This window comes from Astatotilapia calliptera, chromosome 7 (assembly GCF_964374335.1).
Source record: "Astatotilapia calliptera chromosome 7, fAstCal68.1, whole genome shotgun sequence".
NCBI lineage: Eukaryota > Metazoa > Chordata > Actinopteri > Cichliformes > Cichlidae > Astatotilapia > Astatotilapia calliptera.
Genome location: NC_137428.1, coordinates 34,937,784 through 34,958,016, shown reverse-complemented (window position 1 = coordinate 34,958,016; position 20,233 = coordinate 34,937,784). Strand labels below are relative to the sequence as shown.

Genomic DNA, 20,233 nt, shown 5'->3' with positions numbered 1-20,233 from the left:
TGGGTGGGTTGGGTGTCCAACCCAAAAATAAATGAAGACATGAGTTGTATACCACACCAGCAGCTTACCCTGGCCAGCCCTGTAGAAATAGTCTGCCTCTACCAGTAGCACCCACTGAAAAGTGGGGCCACACCAACCCAATCTTTACCAAATACTTTACTGGTCATACTCCGTGCCACTTCTGCGCCCCCCCGCGCCCCCCCCCCCCCCCCCCCAATTAAATGCAATGGATGATGGATATTTCAGACTAATTGGACAAGTGACGGTAGTGAGCAATCCAAAGGTACAGTAGCAGGAATATTTGGAGCAGTTGAGAGGTGCAAATGGACAAGTTGACTCCGAAAGCAACCATTCAAAACGCTTTATTTACAGGTGTTTGGAATTTAACGATGCTGGAAATAGCAGCAGGAAATTGTGCAGGTAAGAGTCTGATAACAGGAACATGGCAGGAAATCACTGCCAGAAATAAACAAAACAAAAGCAGGACTTAGACTCAGTGAGAGGTAAGTGTTTCAAAGTCAATATTCATTTCAGAATGAAGTGGAGCCAGTTGTCTTGGTCAGCAGACACTGACTGGCTGGAAGAGTCCAGGGAGGAGGGGGGCAGAGACGTACGTTACAGGTAAGTATTCCTTAGGTAGCTGGTAGCCAGCTTGTGATCACAGGTTGAAGTAAAAATGAGCTCTGAGCATGAGGGAGCCAATTACCACCATCGAAATGACAACAATCTGGAGAATGAAGGCACAAGCCAGTCTTTAAATGCTTCTCACTGATGAGATGATGAGAGACGGAAGTGACGGCTGAACCCTGGGAAACAGAGCAGGTGGGCCCAGCCGGAACAGCCATCCCATAACTCCACCTGAGACCAGAGAGAGAAAGAAAGTAAAGTAAAACACAAAAACCTGCACGTTGCCCGGGCCACCACACATAAAGGGCAGAACAGGCATGAGTTTTTAAGTTTTATGGGCAGAGATGCAAGCCCGCACATTCCTGTGGTGATCTGGAACAACAAGATTTAACAGTATTTACTAAATGAGTCTGTGACAAGTGCCAGAACAGTTTATCCCTGTTACCAGTATCACTGTAACTTGTTTAATCTGTCAAAAACTGTGAAATACTCTCTGGTTTGACTTTCTCACATATTTGATTGTTGCCTTTTTCTGTTTTCTATCAACTTTTGTTGTTGTTGTTGTTGTTGTTGTTGTTTTTAAGCTGCTGTCTAAAGAAAAAACAATTAAGGACGATTACTTTGTAAAATTGCTGTTAGAAATAATTTTCTGATTAATCTCTAATAGGGAGACAGTTGTAGACACAATATGAAGTAATTTTTCCATGGAAACAAACCATTAATATTCCAACAAGCTTATTTGGAGGAAGAAGATTGACTCTGGGAAGCGAGTCATTAAATGATAAACCTCCTCCTGTGAAACTATGCGCATCGTCTGAAATGCTTTTGTTTTTATCTCAGCTCCCTGGGTTGCCGCCTGCTGACAGTTCTGCTGCATCACTTTCAAAAAGCAGAGTGCTGACTTCATCTGTGATTTCAATCGGCTCTGCCTTAACCTCATTTGCTCCTTTAATGGTCAGTGCATTCTCTGTCTTATTGATTCATTTCCAAAGACCATTTTTAGTTTCCGAGTTAGTTTCATTTTCCAAGTCTGTTGGTCCATTTTAAACCTCACTAATTACTTTGACATTAGTAATTTTGTCACCCAGCACACCCAGGATCATAATTTCAAATTAAAATGTCACAATGGTTCTTTTTCTGAGAGCAGTCAGCCTTACCACCGCTTCAGTTACTGGTTAATAAAGTGGAATGAATATCTGCACTGGCTTCAGTTTTAAAGGAAGACTCAGCTCTGAAGCTCTGCCAAAACTGCACACCGCCATTTGTCAACACAATGGCCTTGGAACACAGGGTTTCATTTTGCAGTTGATATCGTCACAGTTTTGCTCTTGTGATCGATCACTCTGGGAGCCGAGCTCAAGTCCACTTTACTCCTTTTGGCTATAGCTTGAGGCTTCATGGATCAAGGATTGCTAGTTAAACTCCAGAGAGAGACCTGCAGACAAAGATCAATTCCTATTCAGAAAAGGTGGATTACAGGGGAAAAAAAAATCAGAGACAGATACACTGAGTTGATGCTGTGTGGTGTTTTCCTTTTGCAAAGTGAGATTTAAGATACAAAAAAAGACCTTTAAAGTGTTTTATGTCAGTACAGTGAAACTTTTAGGTTAGAGCTGACAAGACCAGTAATAAAAAGTTGCAACTGAAACTTTTTATTGTGACAAAAATATATTTTCTCTCCTTTGTCATGTCATAAGATGACTCTGAGACCCACAAATTATTTCATATGTTAATCTGGTTCCTGAAATCACTGAATAAACATCATAATAAATGGTGATTTGATAACAAAGCATTGCACTAAGTGGCTTTGATTACCCAGACCTAGTAATACCAACACAGGCCCTGATCAGACTGTATTAATAGATCCCAAGTCTGAAAAGTCAAGCCACTGTAGAAGTGCTTGTATTTATTGGCCAATAGGGGGCAGTCCCTGTGGTTACAAGAAGAACTGCTGAATCTGTCACTGGTTGAAGTATTGCAACAAAAACCTCGTAGGCATTGCTTTTGTTGCTAGCAGATTTCCACGGTTTCCTGTAGTTTTTCATATTTTTCTGCAAATATTCTCTAACTACTAACCCAGCAGTAGTAAAACTTGAAAAATCAGAAATAAAAGTAAGTAAGTAAAAGTTGTGTATTTTGACTTTGAAAGTGGCCCGTGTGAGTGGGGCCTTATTCATTTAACCCCACATTATCACACATCAAAGATCACACATACATTTATGTGTTTAGTGGTCATGTGTTTGAAATCCTTCGTTGAATGATTAGACTGAGGTGTGGTGACCCAGGGTGAGATCTAAAACCTGCAGGAACCTCTCGAGGACTAACCTTCCCTACCCCTGCCCTAGTTTGTCTCAGCCCTAAAGCCTTAAAATGGTAAATTACACACAAAAAAAATCTTATAGTACGGTAGTTATAAAGACTGTTTTTGCACTCGGCAAAATAATAGTAATAGTAATACATTTATTATTTCAAGCAGATATGAAGCTCCACGCCAGATCATGTGTAGTCGTGTGTGTGCTTCACCTGTACAGCAGCTTGCTAACCAAACAAACTGGTGTGAGCTGATAACTTTGCACTGCGCTGTTTTAATCATATGTGGTAATTTCTAGCTGTTTCTGTCTTTATTTATTTATTTTTCACAGCCCAAGGTTTCACCATTATGCAAGACAGATACATGTAAAAGATCAGACTCTTGTATAGAGCCACTTTTCATATAATACCATATGCATCAGGGCACAGAGCTGCACAAATAAATAAAACCAATTTTTTTCTAAACTAGTTTTCCACGTTAAAAAAAATAAATAAACAAATATATATATATATATATATATATATATATATATATATATATATATATATATATATATATATATATATATATATATATATATTTCCAATCAGACATTCACGTGTTTGTCGGCACTTTGTTCTTGGTTCCTCTTGTGCCACCCCATTTATAAAATCCTTCAAACGACCCTGAGTAAAGAGCAGTTTATTGTTGTGTCTAATTAAAGATCCATTTACTAACTTATTGGCGTTAGTTGTGACACGAGTGCTTGTTGCTAATTCCCACCTACTAATTGGCTGCATGAGGTTGCGTCATTTCCTGACAGGGGACGGTCAGAAGCGAGAGATCCGCCAGTCTTTGCTCAGTCGCTGTAGTAACGTTTGGGAAGTGGACTCTGAGCTGCAGGTCACCGTCGCACTTCAAGCAAACGGATAATAAAAGCAAAAACCAACAAAGCTCTCTTGTTCCGTGCGGATGTGCATAGATAGATATTTTTTGCGAGCTTGAAGTCGTTTGGAAGTAAAACGGTGACCACAGCGGGATATTGAACTCCTCGAGACGCGGGGCAGGAGCCCAAAAATAAGTTTTCATCCTTTTCTGTTTTCTTCATCGAAGGAATTGTTATTCCTTTTTGCCGAATTTGTTGGACTGAATGCGTGTAATTTTCAGTTCCGGTGTTTATTCTGAACTGGAGTGGGGCTGTTGACGGCGAGGCGGACACCAGAGAAGCGGCAGCTCGGTAGCCACCTGACCTCCTGGAAAATAAGACGGCAGCTGATGACACGCAGGCTGAGAGCTTTACGTGGCACATTAGTAAGCTCACTGACGGAGTGGGACGAGTTTTCCACGCGGCTGTTGCATTCCCAGCCGTGACGCACCGTTTGCGCGTGAAGTTTGCGGAATACTGTTAGCGATATCTAATCAATATTAGCGAGATAATTTGGGTGAACGCTGACATTGAGTTGGGCATAATTCTCTGAACTTCTTTCGTGTCTGCGAGAATAACAGCCTGAAGCGGTTCATCTGTCGGTACCGGAGACCATGGGTATAACCGCGCTGCAAGTGCTCCAGTGGTCGTGATGCCAAGCGCCGGTCTGATCCCGCGCGTCCATCCCGTTATGTGCGCTCTCTAACCCCGCAGAAGTGTGGTGCCGTGTCCCGGTCACACCGCCAGGATGAGCAGCACCGACCTGGAGCGCATGTCGCTCAGCTCTTCGGTAAACTCTGTGGCGTCCAGCGCACGGACGCTGTCAGCTAACGTGAGGAAGCTGCACAACGCGCTCAATCTCCTGCTCAACGATTTCGAAAGGGAGCAGTTCATCCACTGCCTGAATGTCTACCACTCCAAACGCAACGTGTACGACCTGGTGCAGACCCTCAATGTCATCCTCAACGCTCCCAGCAAACGGCAACTTCTGCCCATGCTTCGGCTGGTGATCCCCCGCTCCGATCAGCTCCTTTTCGAGCAGTACACCTCGGAGGGCCTTTACTTAAAGTCGGATTTAGTTGCAAGCAACGGACACGCCGAGCCGTCCCCGGGCGAATTCCTCAGCGCTAGCCCGACGCCCCCGGGGCATTTCTCTCCAAACAACCCCCCCGAGTTTCAAGTGGCGCTGCGGGGCTCTCCGGACAGCTTCAGCACCAGTAGCGACGGGACAGCTCCCCTGGTACCTCTTCTCGGGAGGAACTTTATCCACGAGCCGCCCGGTGAGCTGCGCCAGGTCACCATGAAGCGGCACAAGAGCAACGAGGGCCTGGGCTTCAGTATTCGCGGCGGTTCGGAGCACGGAGTCGGGATCTACGTGTCCCTGGTGGAGCCCGGGAGCTTGGCGGAGAAAGAGGGTCTCCGGGTCGGTGACCAGATCATGAAAGTCAACGACAAAGTCTTCGATAAAGTCACCCATGCTGAAGCAGTGAAGGTAAGCGTAGCATTTTTCTTATTTTTCTTAAACAGCCGAAGCAAAATTCTCTTTATAATAAACAATAGATGTGTTGTTAATATATGTTAGATCCCAGCAACATTGAACTGGCACGAACTCCTGGGAACTACTTCTGCTCTAGACCTCGCTATCCCGTGTATGATTATCCCCCGTCTCGTATTAATTACGTGTTTGGCCTCTGTGTCTGAAATTGACCTCTTGGCACTAACAAGCTCCGATGTGTTCAGGGGAATTAATTTTGTCCACTGAAAGCAGCTTTGTAATATCACTACGCATGTGCTGTAGCAACACTGGAGTGTCAGCTTTAAACTATTACTTCTAGGAAGCTCGTATGTAACCAGACACCTTCAAAGCAGCTGGTAATCATAGAAGTGTGTGTGTGTGTGTGTGTGTGTGTGTGTGTGTGTGTGTGTGTGTGTGTAATGAGGTCATTAATTTAACGCTGTAACTTAGAATAAAGATGACTTTATCCCCGAGCACTACTGTTAATGACATTGAGCGCAAAGGACACCTATTAGTAAATGAGGTGATAAAAGAGCATGTGCGAATAAGTGTGCAGGGCAGATTGATTTAGGAGGAATTCTATTGAGGACTTGGTTTTATGAGCCTTGTGAACTGTCCATGGTGCTGAAGAGTCCTCTTAACTCTTTTACCTCTTCATCCTGACTTTTCCCCTTTGGCTCAGTTCTTACCCCCATAGGGATTTTTGTTGTGATTGCACTCATTGACACCAAGGTTGTACTCACAGCTCAAGCAATCACAGTTCAAAAGCGCAAGTCAGTTTTAGCAGGGTTGTAAAGTTGCATCTCACTTTAATTGTTTTATGTTGTTAAGAGATTCAGAAACTCACTTTCTTAATGCATAATTACACTGAATATGTAAATATACACTCACCAGCTATTTTTAGTATGCTTGTACCAAATTGGACCTTCTTTTTCCTTTAGAACTAAGAACCCTCCTCAGAGATGTGGTTCCATATTGACATGGATAGCATTAAACAGTTGCTGCAGATTTATCAGCTGCACACCCTCCATGCTAATCTCCCATTCCACCACTTTCCAAAGGTGCCCTGTTGGGTTGGGATCTGTGACTGTGGAGGCCATTTGAGTACAGTAAAGTTATTGTAATGTTCCCAGTTTGAGCTGATTTGAGCTTTGTGACATGGTGCATTGTCCTGATGGAAACAGCCATCAGAAAATGGGTACACTGTGGTCATAAAGGGATGGACATGGTCAGCAATAATAGTCAGGTAGGCTGTGGAGTTCAGTACTGGGGCATTTTGCTGGTGTGTCGTAATCATTATGTGTTGTTGGTCTGGTGTCTCATGGAAAAGAGATTTCATTTCAGAGAAACCTCTTGTCAGAGTTTAGAATATCGGTTTATGGAGCCGGCACATGGAAAAGGGAGCTCGTCAAACACTTTTAGTGTCCATAAGATTTATTTTTCTGACACAGGTTGGAAGTATTAGTTAACAAGATTTAGTTAGTTACAATGGCAATTAAAGATAATGAGAAATGTTCACTTGGTATCCTATGACATAAAATGCGGATGAATGAAATGTGTTCACTCTTTCTACATTGCCATGTGCTGTCTTTGGCCCGTGGGCCACACGTTGAGAACCATGGTTTCAGCACATGGATCTTTTGCACTCAAAGGGTAGAAAGTTCTCTGTTAAAGTCGACGAGCTAAAGAAAAGTAGCGACCAAAAGTGCCAGGTATCTGTAAGCTGCTTTTTAAAATGGTGGTTATCTGTAGTTGAAAGGTCACTGTTATGTTCCCTCCAGCAACCATGGATTATAGCTCAGATTGAGTCCTTTCTAACCTTCACTGGTCTTCAAAAAGTCATCCAGGCTCTGTCTGGTCTCGTCTGGGTTTTTGTAATTCACTTTATTCAGGGCTCAGCCACATGGCAATCCCCCATCTGCGTTTAATCCAAAAAACTGCACCTTTAGGCTTTTGGCTAATGCTTAGACATGAGAACATTTTATGCCTCTTTTCCTTCCCCATGGTTGCTTTAGGGCAAGTTTTGGGCTTTACGGGGTCAAGGTCCCTGACACATAATATTTAACCTCCTTTTGTTTATGGGCCCTCTGTTATCGCCTCTTCATTCCTGGTGTATTCTGTATCGTTTCTTATTGTAGCTTTGTTCATTTGATCTGCCCATAAGGGAGACACATAGGACATATACTTTCATAACCTTTTAGTGCGTTGAAGTGAAGCATTCATTGTCCTATTTTTGTCTTAATAATACATTCTCTTAAATCTGCTGACTACAGTCTTTCACAAAACTGCAGGAGACTGTGACTGTGCCTCATTTATGCATTGGCTGGAATACTAATGGCATGTCTTAGTTTTTTTTATTTTTTTTATTTCTCAATCATTTCAAGTTGTCTCTTATCTGTGGAAAAAATGCCGTTCATCATTGCTATTGTAAATAAAGAAGTGGAGCATTCTCATCCCTTAATTCCCGTCATCAGAATTCAGCTGCTCCATATTGATGATAGCATGTCTATACCTGTGACTGCTACTAGTTACCACTGCTGCATGCCCTAGTGCTGTTATTAGCTGCAAAGTGCAGGCATCCAGCCAGCAGGAGAGGAGCCTTGTCTAAGATAAAGTCCCCCTGGAGGTCATTAATGCTTGAGTTCAGTTATTTTTATGCCTTCTCAGTTTGGACTAAATTTTATTAAAGGCTTTTAGAACTGTAATCAATTTAACCTTTTAAACTCCAGGCCCACTTGAAAGTCCATCAATACAAACTCATGTTGTGCAACCAAACATTGTAAAATATAGTTTATATTCAGGTCAAGATGCTGGGCGACATTGTTTTTAATCTTGTGCTGCATCACTTCTTGTTTGTACACCCTAAAGCTTAATTTGTAATTTTAGGGATGCACCTTGAAGTGTGTGTGTGTGTGTGTGTGCGCGCGCGCGTGTTCTTGTTTTTGTTGTCTTTGATGTCATCTATCCTCCTTTTCAACAAGAGAAACAAATACATTCTCATTATCAACAGTTTTAAAGTCTTTTATCCTTCCATCACAATGTTTTTGAACATTTATTTGGCACAAAATTGATGGGAAACAAAAGATAAACATCAAACACTGCCATCGGAAAATGCCATCCTCCTAACCAATGGCAGTCATCAATAAGAGGGGAATTTTTAGATGTGGCTTCTGCTTATTTGGTGAAGTCCCAAGAGATCATGCACAGCAGGGCCCTTTTTCTGTATGATAAATAGATTCTGTGGATGACCTGGAAGCCATTTGACCTGTGTTTATGTCTGTGAGCACAGTCAGTGGCAAAGCAGATTTTTGGCCACCAATAACAAATCAATATCAGTTTAAGTGCACCCTATATTTGGAACATTGTTACCGGTTTACCTGTTGCCCGACAGCTCTTCCTGCTGAGGAAGTGAAGCAGTTACACTCTACCAAGCTCCACTGATAAAAGCAGTGATTTTACCCCTTAAAACACAGGAGTTGTTTGTCTACCACTTCTCAGTGTTATAATACATTAATTCAGAACTTAAACACACAAAGTGGATGAACAAGGAGCTGGTCCTGTTTTCTGTGAGGTAAAAATGACTGCTTTTGTCAGTTTTGTCTGGTGGTTTTAAAAGAGAATTTCTTTCTGAATGTGTTGTTTCTCCAAATCAAGAACTTTGTTGACTGTTGCCACATATCCACTTGCAGCATTAAAATAAGCTATGCAGTTTCTGGAGAAATTGCTGTGGGACTGTTGTTGTTACAGGATTTTGGTCTGTGGCTTGCTGCTAAAAATTTGGTGGTAAATAGGTTTTTATTCTCAAAATGGCGATATTTCTGAGCATCATGCTAATGTTCTAAAATGACCTATGGGGTTTTATTTAGAAAATTTCAGTGTTAAATTATATTGATCTTCAATAAGTATTTAGAGGGTTTCATCTTTGAAAAAAGTGAGTGTCAATTAAATTCCTTTATTATTCTTATAAACTCGGGATTTTTATTTTGAATATCAGAGATATATCTGACACTGGTGGGTTTTTGTTGTTGTTTTTTTTAACAGTTAACTGTTAAGGCCTTTATTTGAAAAATCTCCCATCGTTAGAGCACCTTGATGACATACAATAAATAGTATAGTATATAAGTAAGAGTGGAAATGATCCAACTTTTAATTTGGAAATTCTTTGTTTCTTCTTCTTTCTTTTTTTAAAAGCATATTGTTCTTCTAAGAAACAGGTGACTTTTATGTTCAAACTTGTTGATGCTATCTACTGCTGGAGCGGTGCTGCATGTGTCTCCAGTTTATGTCATTATATTACACAAATTATATTATTTATTTAAAAAAACCAGATAAATCTCAGAACTCTGGTCTCTGCTTTGATAACTGGCTCTCTTGAGTTAGTATTTCTGTACGAGTTGAAGCCTGGTCTCAGGATTTTCTACAACAATCAAAGCTGATATGTTTGCCTGATACATCGTTGCATCTCTAAATAGTTTTCTCATTAGACTCCTTAAACAACAAACCAAAGCACATCTAATAAACTTTTCTGATGATTAACTGACTGAATCTCTGTGTTTATAGTCCTTTCAAAATCCAACAGCCACGTCTGTGAAGCTCAGTGAATCTAAGCTTCTGTCATTTGTGACAGATGAAATTTCACCACTGAATAAGCAGCTGTCTGGACGCTCTTGATGAATCCAGCTGTGACAGCAATTCATTTCAGCAGTCTCGTCGCCTTGAACTGAACGCTCCGAGTATCCAACTTCAACTCTCAGTTTTAATTTATGTTTTTAACGCCAAACCAAATGTTATTAAGGTGGAAATTGTTGCAGCCCTAAATTCTAATCTTCAAGTCCAGAAATAGTTTTCTGCCACATTTACTAAGTGGTTCGAGCTGAGCGATCTCATTAGCTCTGTTTTCAGCAGGAACAGGCAGCTGTTTTTCCACGGAAGATGCTTTGATTGTCCTCCACACCGCAAAAACATCTTTAAAACATGTTGATGTTAATCCCAAAGGCAACCTCTGGCTCTATGAACAGTTACCAAGAGCAATCCCCTCATTTGTAACCCTCCTGGTGACATCATACGAACTCATTAACTTGTAATCACTTGGGATACATCTGATAATTGCTTGTTTTTAAGTTTTGTACTGCAACTATATCCTCTTTAAGATCACATTAATGCGGTAAAGATGCCATTGCACTGAGCTCTCTGAATTAAATTCGGAGCGAAGCATAATAAATGCAAAGTGGGTTAAACATCTGCAGACTCTTCACAGCAGGCAGTCCGGTGCCGTCTGCATGTTGGCACTGCTGAGCTAGACCAACCTCCGTCACAACCCTGGATTTAGCTCCAAGCTATGAATCAATTAATAGTATAACGAGATTTCTATCTGCCTCCCACCATCTAATCGACACACTGACCATTAGCAGTCTGTGGAGCTGCTCCGGGCCACTCGGCTCCCGTTCCTCTAACTTGTGGCCAAGTGTTTGCATGTCAATGTCCCTGGCAGCAGACTATGTGTCAACCCAGTGAATTTAAACAGCGGCCAAGTTTTCATCTCTTATTGAATCCCCTCACTCTCTGGTCCCTTTGCAGGATGGTGATAAAAAAGCAACTGTTCCAAACACAGGAGAGGCACACAGTATTTCTTCAGCTCACTGTAGGCTGAGGGAGACGGGTAAACATATCGAAAAGCAAACTCATCTCTTATCTTTTGTGTTCTTTGCTGGCTCTCTGTTTGTTCTTTGTGCTGCTACATCACCGCTCCTCTTTTGTTTCTTCCTCAAATCCTCCTCAGACTTGAAACCAATTAAATTAACAAAATCAGAGAGCCTGTGGCTAATGGTGAGACAAGACTTGCCTGCCTTATTGTTAACGTCTCTGGCCAGGAAAGCAAAATGGATGTCCTTATCCCTATCCTGTCACATCTTCTGACTACCTGGCACGCGGCAGAGACGATGATTAATGAAAAGCTAGTGCTGGGTAGATGCATACTTGGTTGCCAACCCTGGCATTGACTCTGGAGACTGAGGCCAAGGCAGGCTTTTAGGAAGAGGAGCGAGTCGGAAAGAAATTCAGCTGTAAGTTCTTGACACGGGAAACGGGAAACGGCAATCTACTGCTTTCAGAGGCCATCTCCGAACACGGGTTTGCTAAAGTGTAGTGGATTAAGCCTGTGGAGAACTATACAGGAGGGAAAGGACGGTGTGAATGAGTAATGTGCTGATGATAAAATTAGACGCAGAGGCTTATTTAAAGCCAAGCCTGTTGTTGTGGCAGGATTATTGATGCTATTTGTGGGTCTGAGATGGCAGTAAAGGAAAGAACATGCAACAATCTGGATAAGCAAATGAGCAATAGATTTACTTCAGTGAAAATCAAGACTTCCACATATTTGCTAATGAATTAAACAGAGTTGCACAGAATGATCTTTAATGATGGGTTTTAACTGCATGACACGTTTGCTAAGAAACAGCTTTTGGCTCATCGAAAAGAGATGGACCGAAATGATCATTTGTAGCTGTGTTTATTGTTATTAGTAAATATGTGTATATCTGCTTAGGTTTCTAACAAGTACAAATCATTCTTTAGCTGGTAGTTGCTCTGCTTTCTTCACCATCTGAAAAAATGACACTGACTCACAGAACATCTGATTCGGTGCGCACGTTTAAACACAGGATCCAAAAAGGCCACTCCATTGATTTATTGGCTGCCATTAACAACAGTTAGGTGGATGAATGGTTGGATGATTATTTTTTTTCTATACCTGAAATGAAATGGAAAACAAAAAGTAAATACAATTATAGACTAAATTAAAATGGCAGTGGTAACATTTTTTTTTTAATGATTTGAATCAACCAGTCCACATGTTCAGGTTCAGTCATTAATGCATCCATCATGCAGGTCTTTTAATTGCCTTTAGGGTAATAAACACTACAACTGAATGTAAGTAAAGTTTATTATCTGGAACAGACTGGGAAGTTTTCAAGGGCGTACCCTCTCTCTGGCTCTGTGACAACTGGGGGAGCAGCCCACCTACCAGCAGCATTGAACTGGATAATTAATGAATGGGCCATGGCCCCCTGGTGGGGTGTGAAGGTACTGGAACCTGAACTCATCTTGTATCTTATCAATAGAGGGAACTGAAAAAAGAGCAGTAGCTGTCAATGAAAGATGTTACAGGAGAATTAGCAAAGTTCTGTACATAAAATCTAAAAGCAAGGTAAAATGTAAAAGCAAATACAATTAATGAGTTAAAAACCTAAAAATTGCTCAAATGAAGTAGAACAGCCTAATAAAAATAAAGTACAATGAAAAGTCAAAATAAGATTGAAATGATAAAAAAAGAAGGTAGGGGCGATCGTGGCTCAAGAGTTGGGAATTCGCTTTGTAATCGGAAGGTTGCCAGTTTGAGCCCCGGCTCCGACAGTCTCGGTTGTTGTGTCCTTGGGCAAGACACTTCACCCGTTGCCTACTGGTGGTGGTCAAAGGGCCCGGTGGCGCCAGTGTCCGGCAGCCTCGCCTCTGTCAGTGCGCCCCAGGGTGGCTGTGGCTACAATGTAGCTTGCCATCACCAGTGTGTGAATGTGTGTGTGAATGGGTGGATGACTGGATGTGTAAAGCGCTTTGGGGTCCTTAGGGACTAGTAAAGTGCTATATAAATACAGGCCATTTACCATTTACAATTTAATAAAAAAGAAGCTCAATAAATAAAATAATTGAATAAAGCTGTGTGTGTGTGTGTGTGTGTGTGTGTGTGTGTGTGTAGACAGGAATTAATTACAATTCAAATTAAAGAACTAATAAAAGAGGAAAAAAATATGACCAATAATACGAAAACATTACACAAAAGTACAGTGCATTCTTACAAATGAGAAATGACTTGACTGAATAAAAGCTGCAGCTCTCTGAGGGTTTGTTCCAGATCTGGAGAGGGAGCATAGAGATAGAAATTAGAGCCGTTTCAAAGGACCGGAGGGCACTGGATGGTTTATAACATAGCAGCCGGTCAGAAATGTTTTTTAACAGTTTCTTTCTTTTTTTTGCCTCATAGTTTGACAATCAGGAGCCTGCATGAAGATCTGAGAACTGCCGCATTATGAGCCATTTTCACGGTCTCAGCGAGCACTCGAGAAGCGACGTTCTGAATTAGCTGCAGCTGTCTGATCATCTCTTTAAAGAAGCCTGTAAATGCTCATTACAATAGTCAAGTTGACTTAAGATGGACAAGCTTTTTGAAGTCATGCTGAGACACAAGTAATTTAATCCTTAACAATTCAAGGACTGAAGGCTGACTGCAAAGTGGAGACTAGACATTCAAACAATCATGAAACATCTGTACGCAGTAAATTAAAAATCAATAAATAAATGCTTCGCCAGAGGTTGTTTGGTTTCCCCGATGTATAAAACCTGGCAAGCCTCCTGGCACTTAACAGCGTACACTATGTTACTCTTCGTGCCGGACAACTGGATCCTTGGGGTGGACAAATTTTTGGCAGAGCTTGTTTTTGGGATGTGAACGCCAAAGCAGGGCACTTAACTTGTAACTGAACACTATGACATATATATAATACTTATATATTAGTCTGGATATGACAATAAATATTAATCTTTTTTTTCCGACAAGGAGGAAATATGAGATGAAAGCGCCCACTGATGTCTTCAGCACAGAGACAGACCAGGGACTGAATCATCTGCCAAGCTGCCAAGAATCCCTGCTCAGAGTTTCACTACGAGGGCGGAAAAAAAGCAGAAAAATGATAAGAGAGAAAATAATCCTGACCCAGCCTGACAGGAAAAAAGTGGGAGTATGTGACGGATAGACCAGTTGTGCACGTGTTCCCAACAACGACACAGCGAAAAGAGTTTGTTTAAAAAGTCTTTCACCACCACTGTTTGCAGTTCAGAACTCTGAACGTAGGTTGTTAAGCTGGTTAAGAGCTGTCTGGAATAAACAAGTTTGAGTGCCTTTAGGCTTGGCCTCTGGCCTTGTGTTTACATACTTGTGTTCCTTCATTTCGAATCACACTGACAGCAGATTTGCCTACTGCATCGGCCGAGTTCAGAGTGCATCTTGATGCCTTAAGGCATCCTAAAGGTCTACATTTGTGCTGTTTACTAAAGAGCAGAGGCCACAAATGTTGAGCTCACAGCTAAGGAAAGAAAAATTCCTCCTCTTTCCTTATTCCCAGCTGAACTGCAGCTAACATAGTCATGAGCAAGATAATTAACATCTAAAGGATTAAGTGACCCAGAGTTAAAGAATTCATTGCTGTATGTTGCTGAAAATGATTAATGAAAATGATGAAAGCATGCATACCTAACGAGCCTTTCAGGATGCACAAAACTCTAAAACCAAACCAGTTTACAAGTTGTTTTTGGCCTTTTTCTGCATACATGTTTCCATTATTACAGACTTTAAAAGTCTATTGCCTTACATAAGCACTTCGCTGGGCCGTTGGACAGCATTTTCTTTCACAAGAGGCTCATTTACTGGTGAAAATGCACACTCCTACAAGTAATTCATATTTACAATATACAACTCTGTGTACTTGATATGATTTGTATGAAAGGTGCACTATTAAATGGTCTGTATGAATGCAGTAGCCTGTAGACAATGCCACATCTGTTTCATGTCTTACTGAACTTTTCATGGTGAAGCGAGGGGAACTTTAGCTGTAAAGATTTTTCTGGTTATGTAAGTAATCATTTAAAAAGAAAACTTGACCCATAACGCTTTAGCCAGAGCTTTTATTATTTTTAGATTGTTATTAACACTGGCAATATTCATGAGAATTGATTTTTTTTTTTCTCTGCTGCAAAGACCACTAAAAAAAAACATTGGCAAGAAAGTAAAGCTAAGTCTTTTTCAGTATGAATTAGTTACTGGGACAGGAGAAGTGAGAAACGTTTGCATTTCATTTATCTCAAAGTTTTTCCAGTAAGAGTACAGTGTATGAGCCATTTATATTCCTTAAATACTACATGCACAAGTGAAGTTTGAGATTTTGGGGGCTATTTTTGGCTTCCATGACACAAAAATGGCCAAAATAATTTGGGCAAATTGGTCCACCTTAACTGAGATAATGCATCACTTGCATATTTATAGAGTGATTTTCACAAACTGTTAATACAAAACATACGTTTTATAAGTAAACAACTGTGAAAGTTTCATGGTGATATCTGTTAATTAAGTATTTTAACCAGTGAATAAATGTTATAAATAAATAAAAATGTAGGAAAGTTTTACAATATTTTTAGAGGATGGTTTCTTAATTTTTTTTTTTCTCAAAATGTTCACTTCAGTAGTGCTTACATACACCAAACCTACAAGTTTTGATTTGATTTGTTTTCATGCTTAAGATTTTTAGAGTTTGTTTATGTAGTTTTATTTGAAGAACATTTTGACTCCCAAAGGGGGAAAAAAACTTTAATGTGCAAAAAAAAACCCCCAACAACCCTGAAACAAGCAATTTTGAACTCAGATTGTCTTGGTATTCAAATTTCTCTTGTGGGAATTATGCAAATGATTGCATAATTCAATAGCTAAATGCCTCATTAACTTGAATATAATGTTTCTAATAACTTATATGTTTTTAATGTAAGTACCAAATATGTATTAATTTATTGACTGTAGGAAAGACACTGTGGGGAAACGGTCGGTAAATGAACATGAATGTCAAATATTTTGCATTTTGACAGCTTTCAGCCAGTGTCTGATTCAGTCTGTTATACTGTTGGGGCCCCAGTTAAAAAATCATTTTCATGTGAATGCAATACAGTCCTGTGATTGCTTGAAACTTTTATATTTAATGCAAGTTTTACTTTGAAATGGTTTTCTGCACTTGTGTTGATTTGATGGTTCTGTGACAAAATCAAGAAACAGATTTTGATTTATACTTGTAAGGATTATTTTATTTGGGCAGCAGCTGCCTGTAATTTAAGGGAGGAGATTGAAGGGTTGCGCTGGCTGGAACACTGTGATTTACCCAACGAGCAGGTGTCTCTTTGAAAACTGCCCTTGCGGGTACCCTTGAGCAAGACACTTAGCACCTAACTGCTCCACTGGCCAACAGTTATTTGGCCACCATCTTGTACTGGCTGGCTTCCAGTTGTGACCGTGTGTGTGGCTGTACAAGTGTGAAATGAGTCATGACTTAAGTTTGGAGGATCAGCGCTTCTCCTCCTCCTTATTATTCTTACATTTGACAGCTTGAACTCTCTGCCTCAAGGACAAAGGTACCCCTGCAACGATCCCCTGATGCTGGTCTTTGCCTTTTCCGTCATATCGTCTGCAAGTTTGGACGAAAACCACTCTAAACCTGACGTTATCCTGAGAGAAATGCCTGCTTTTCTTTTTGTTTTCATCCCAGGGTGTGAAATATTGCTGTTCTGTCAGATGATGTCACACACTGGTTGTGGCATCAATGTTGGACCTCGAGAGATTAATGGCCTTCTTTTAAAATGCTAATACACAAAGTGCTTAAAGTTCTCAGACCACCTGTCACAAAAACATAAACTATTTTAGAAATCTGTCAAAAAACTTCTTTAAAACTAAAAATCACGTTGCTGTTTATCAGGCAAATAACAGAATTAATTCACATTTTTATTTGAGGCAGCACACTGGACTTCTCAGAGGAGTCAGAAGTGAATCAAACATAACATGTGACGGACTAGAGTTCAGTTTCTGTTTTGAGCTTTGTTTTGCTTAGTTTTCATTCACTGATTTATTTTTATATTTTACTTGCTTTTTACTTTTGCTTCTGGTAGGCTAAGTGGAAACCTTTGGGGTTGAAAATGAAATGCTAAAAGCTGCAGTTCTTTTAGGAGTCTATGGCTTCCATGTTAAAATGCCAAACTTTGCAGCATTAAAAGACACATTGACAGCCTGTTACACAAAGTAAATAAAACTAAAAGGTTGTTTCCTCCTATGTAAATTAGCTGTGGCTTTGTGGATCGTAAATAAATAAAAACGTCGGTGGTTTGATTCCCTGGCTACTCCAGTCAGGGGCAATAAAAGTAGAATTGCCCCCGATGTATCCGTGTGAGTGTAATTTAGTGAATACGGCTTGTAGTAAAAAGGTGCTTTCAGTGCGAGATTAGAATCAGAGGTTCTTTTTTTCACTTAATCGTTTGGCTAATATTAAATGGCTCACTGTGTGATGATCTAAAATGTTTCTGCATTTTGATGAGTAAAATTCTAGCATTTTATTAGCCTGCACTAATTAGCAGGTGTGATTCAAAAACCAATGTGGTATCAGCCAAAAAGCTAGCATTAAGGCTTCAAATTACAGAGTCCAGTAGGTGATGGTGGCTACACTCATGTGTTATACAGTCTGCCATGGTTTGGTTTGATTTAGGCACTGAAAGGTATCTGGTTGGGATAAAACAAGTCCCTTCACATCATTAATGGCATTTTGCGAACTGACACCAAATGTGACAAAAAAAAAAGTATCTTACATCATTATGTGATGAGCTTGGAGTTGCTATAGATACCGGTCTCGCTACTTCCTAAACCCAAAGCAAACCAGAGGACACCTTGTGTGAATATTGGAGACACTAGATGCTTTGATAAATGTACAGCATGCCCGGGAATGAGATTAGGAGGTCTTCAGACTACGGCTGCCTCGCAGAATGCTGGAAGCGTTCCCACAGTTTTCTCCAAACATTTACTCAACCCGCAGTGAATTAATATTATCACAGTGCAAACTCTTTAATTTTCCCTGACCAACAGATGTTCACTTTGGCAGCTACAACTGAGCAAATCAGAAATCTCTACATTTTTTTTCCTCCTAGAAAAGAATAGAAAAAAGTATTTTTGTTCAGCTCAGGTTGGTGGTAAGCAGCTGCTCACAAGTCAAAGCACAAAACTCTTGATTAAGTGTTGCTTTGCTGCTCTGGCTGCTGAAGGAGAAAGAGAAAATTGATAGAAAAGAAGCTAATGAATGAATGGAACACTTAATGACTATTTTTTTGCGATGAAATGTAACACAGGAACACAGTTTGCTCCAAAGAAAAACAGCCGATTGATCTTTTTATATGATTTTCGTCCAACTCTGGCCATATTGTGGCATTTATATCATGATATATCACGGCTGGTTTTAATCACATTGTCCTTCCCTTCCAGCAAATGCAATACCTGAAGGTTTATTGTAGCTCCTCTGTTCAATTTGTCTCCATAATTATACTGTAAAATATTTATAAATTGCTTTAATTAAGTGGGCGGGGACCAGTTCTGACTGGCTTTGTGTTGTGGCATGCTAAACCAATGAATATTGAAATGTTTACTGGCTTAGGAGGCTCGATGGTGAAGACTGAGTGGGAGATTAAGGAAACGCACTCATACTGTGATCCAAGTTTCTGCAGGACATAATGTTCCATGCTGAATTATATGTTGACTATTAAGCTATGGTGTGCTTGTTGATATTTTGTTCAGCTTTTTACATTGTTATTCCTAATTGTAGCATTTTTGTCACTCATGTTCATGTACATGGAAATAAAAACTCACAGCAACTTTAACCTCCAGCTTTCTAGAAGTGTCTCGTCTCTCTCCCCTTCTTTGGTATCAACTATTTGGGGCAATCGTGGCTCAAGAGTTGGCAGTTCGTCTTGGTCTCAGTCGTTGTGTCCTTGGGCAAGACACTTCACCCGTTGCCTACTGGTGGTGGTCAGAGGGCCCGGTGGCGCCACTGTCTGGCAGCTTCGCCTCTGTCAGTGCGCCCCAGGGTGGCTGTGGCTACAATGTAGCTTGCCACCGCCAGTGTGTGAATGTGTGTGTGAATGTGTGAATGACTGAATGTAGTGTAAAGCGCTTTGGGGTCCTTAGGGACTAAGTAAAGCGCTATACAAATACAGGCCATTTACCATTTACCATTCTGTCCATCTTAATAAAGGCATTTTCATTCTCCTCTAGTTGGTCCACCTGGTGTCCCATAGACAGACTTCCTGCCAAAGTGACTCTATTGTAATGGTCTAATTGCTTTACAATGGAGCCACCAAATGCTCCAATTCACAGTGAAGGTGTCCCCAATCCATCACCTGGAGTCCACAGCGCTAAATCACCGGAAGTAGCCATTAATATCCGGTCAATGAGCTGAATCCTGCCATTTCTAGAGACTTCTGTCTGCAGGTAGGAAGTGGCTCATTCTATTAGGCCTCAGGGTGCTCTGAGTTTAACAGAAATCAGATTTTTTTTGAGTGAGATTGAGTGAAACTACCACGGTCACTCGTCATGTGAAAATTGCAGTTTTTGAATTCATTTTGTACACAAATGGTACACAGAATTGGGTTTATACACTCAAATGCTTCTGTTACTAATAACGCAATCGTGAAGACAACAATAGTCTTCTATTTTTTTATTGAAACTGGTGATGCATTCAAACAGAAGCCGAGGCCTGGAGGAATATGAATATTTTTGTGTCTGTGTGTTGTGTTGCAGTCTTTGTTGGTCTGGGAGCTACAGTGCTAAAGTCTTGAATCACCATCCATTTCTTCATGTTGTGCCAGACATTCTTGTAATGTTTTAAATTGGTCTTCAGCTGTTGTACCTTAGTCCATTTGAAGGGCTTCAAAGTTTTTCTTTGGACACTGGCTGCTTTTTCAATCATTTTCAGTCCGGTCCTTGTACCTGATGATTTTCAGAGGCAATATTTTTCTTATTTTAAGTCACCATGAGCATAAAAACCCACCTAAATAAACCAGTGTTGTCTACAACTGACAAATTAACAAAGACAAAAACTTAAATTGTATCATTATTCACTTTGTTACTAGCAGTCTGTTGCAAAATCACATAATTTATTTAGTTGAATCTTTAAAAATTGCCAAAGAAAACATTTTAAAAGGCATAAAGTAGTATTGTTGCATCAATGAGGTGATTCTCAAAGACCTATTGGCC

General features: G+C 40.5%; 1 protein-coding gene and 1 long non-coding RNA gene across 7 annotated transcripts in view; one reads left to right on the top strand and one right to left on the bottom strand.

Moving 5' to 3' along the window:
- Nucleotides 1-346: 346 nt before the first annotated feature.
- Nucleotides 347-3,834, bottom strand: LOC145430088 (uncharacterized). Its single transcript, XR_013910498.1, has 2 exons — nucleotides 3,701-3,834; nucleotides 347-858 (listed from the first exon to the last, which is right to left on the bottom strand). It is a non-coding gene; the product is annotated as an uncharacterized LOC145430088 (long non-coding RNA).
- whrna (whirlin a) overlaps nucleotides 3,756-20,233 on the top strand; it is a 217,871-nt gene continuing 201,393 nt past the window's right edge. For all 6 annotated transcript variants that reach the window (XM_080304470.1, XM_026174383.2, XM_026174381.2 and 3 more), the window contains exon 1: nucleotides 3,756-5,334. In XM_080304470.1, the coding sequence (XP_080160596.1) occupies nucleotides 4,591-5,334 (744 nt within the window). In that variant the 5' untranslated portion in view covers nucleotides 3,756-4,590. The remainder of the gene's footprint in view (nucleotides 5,335-20,233) is intronic.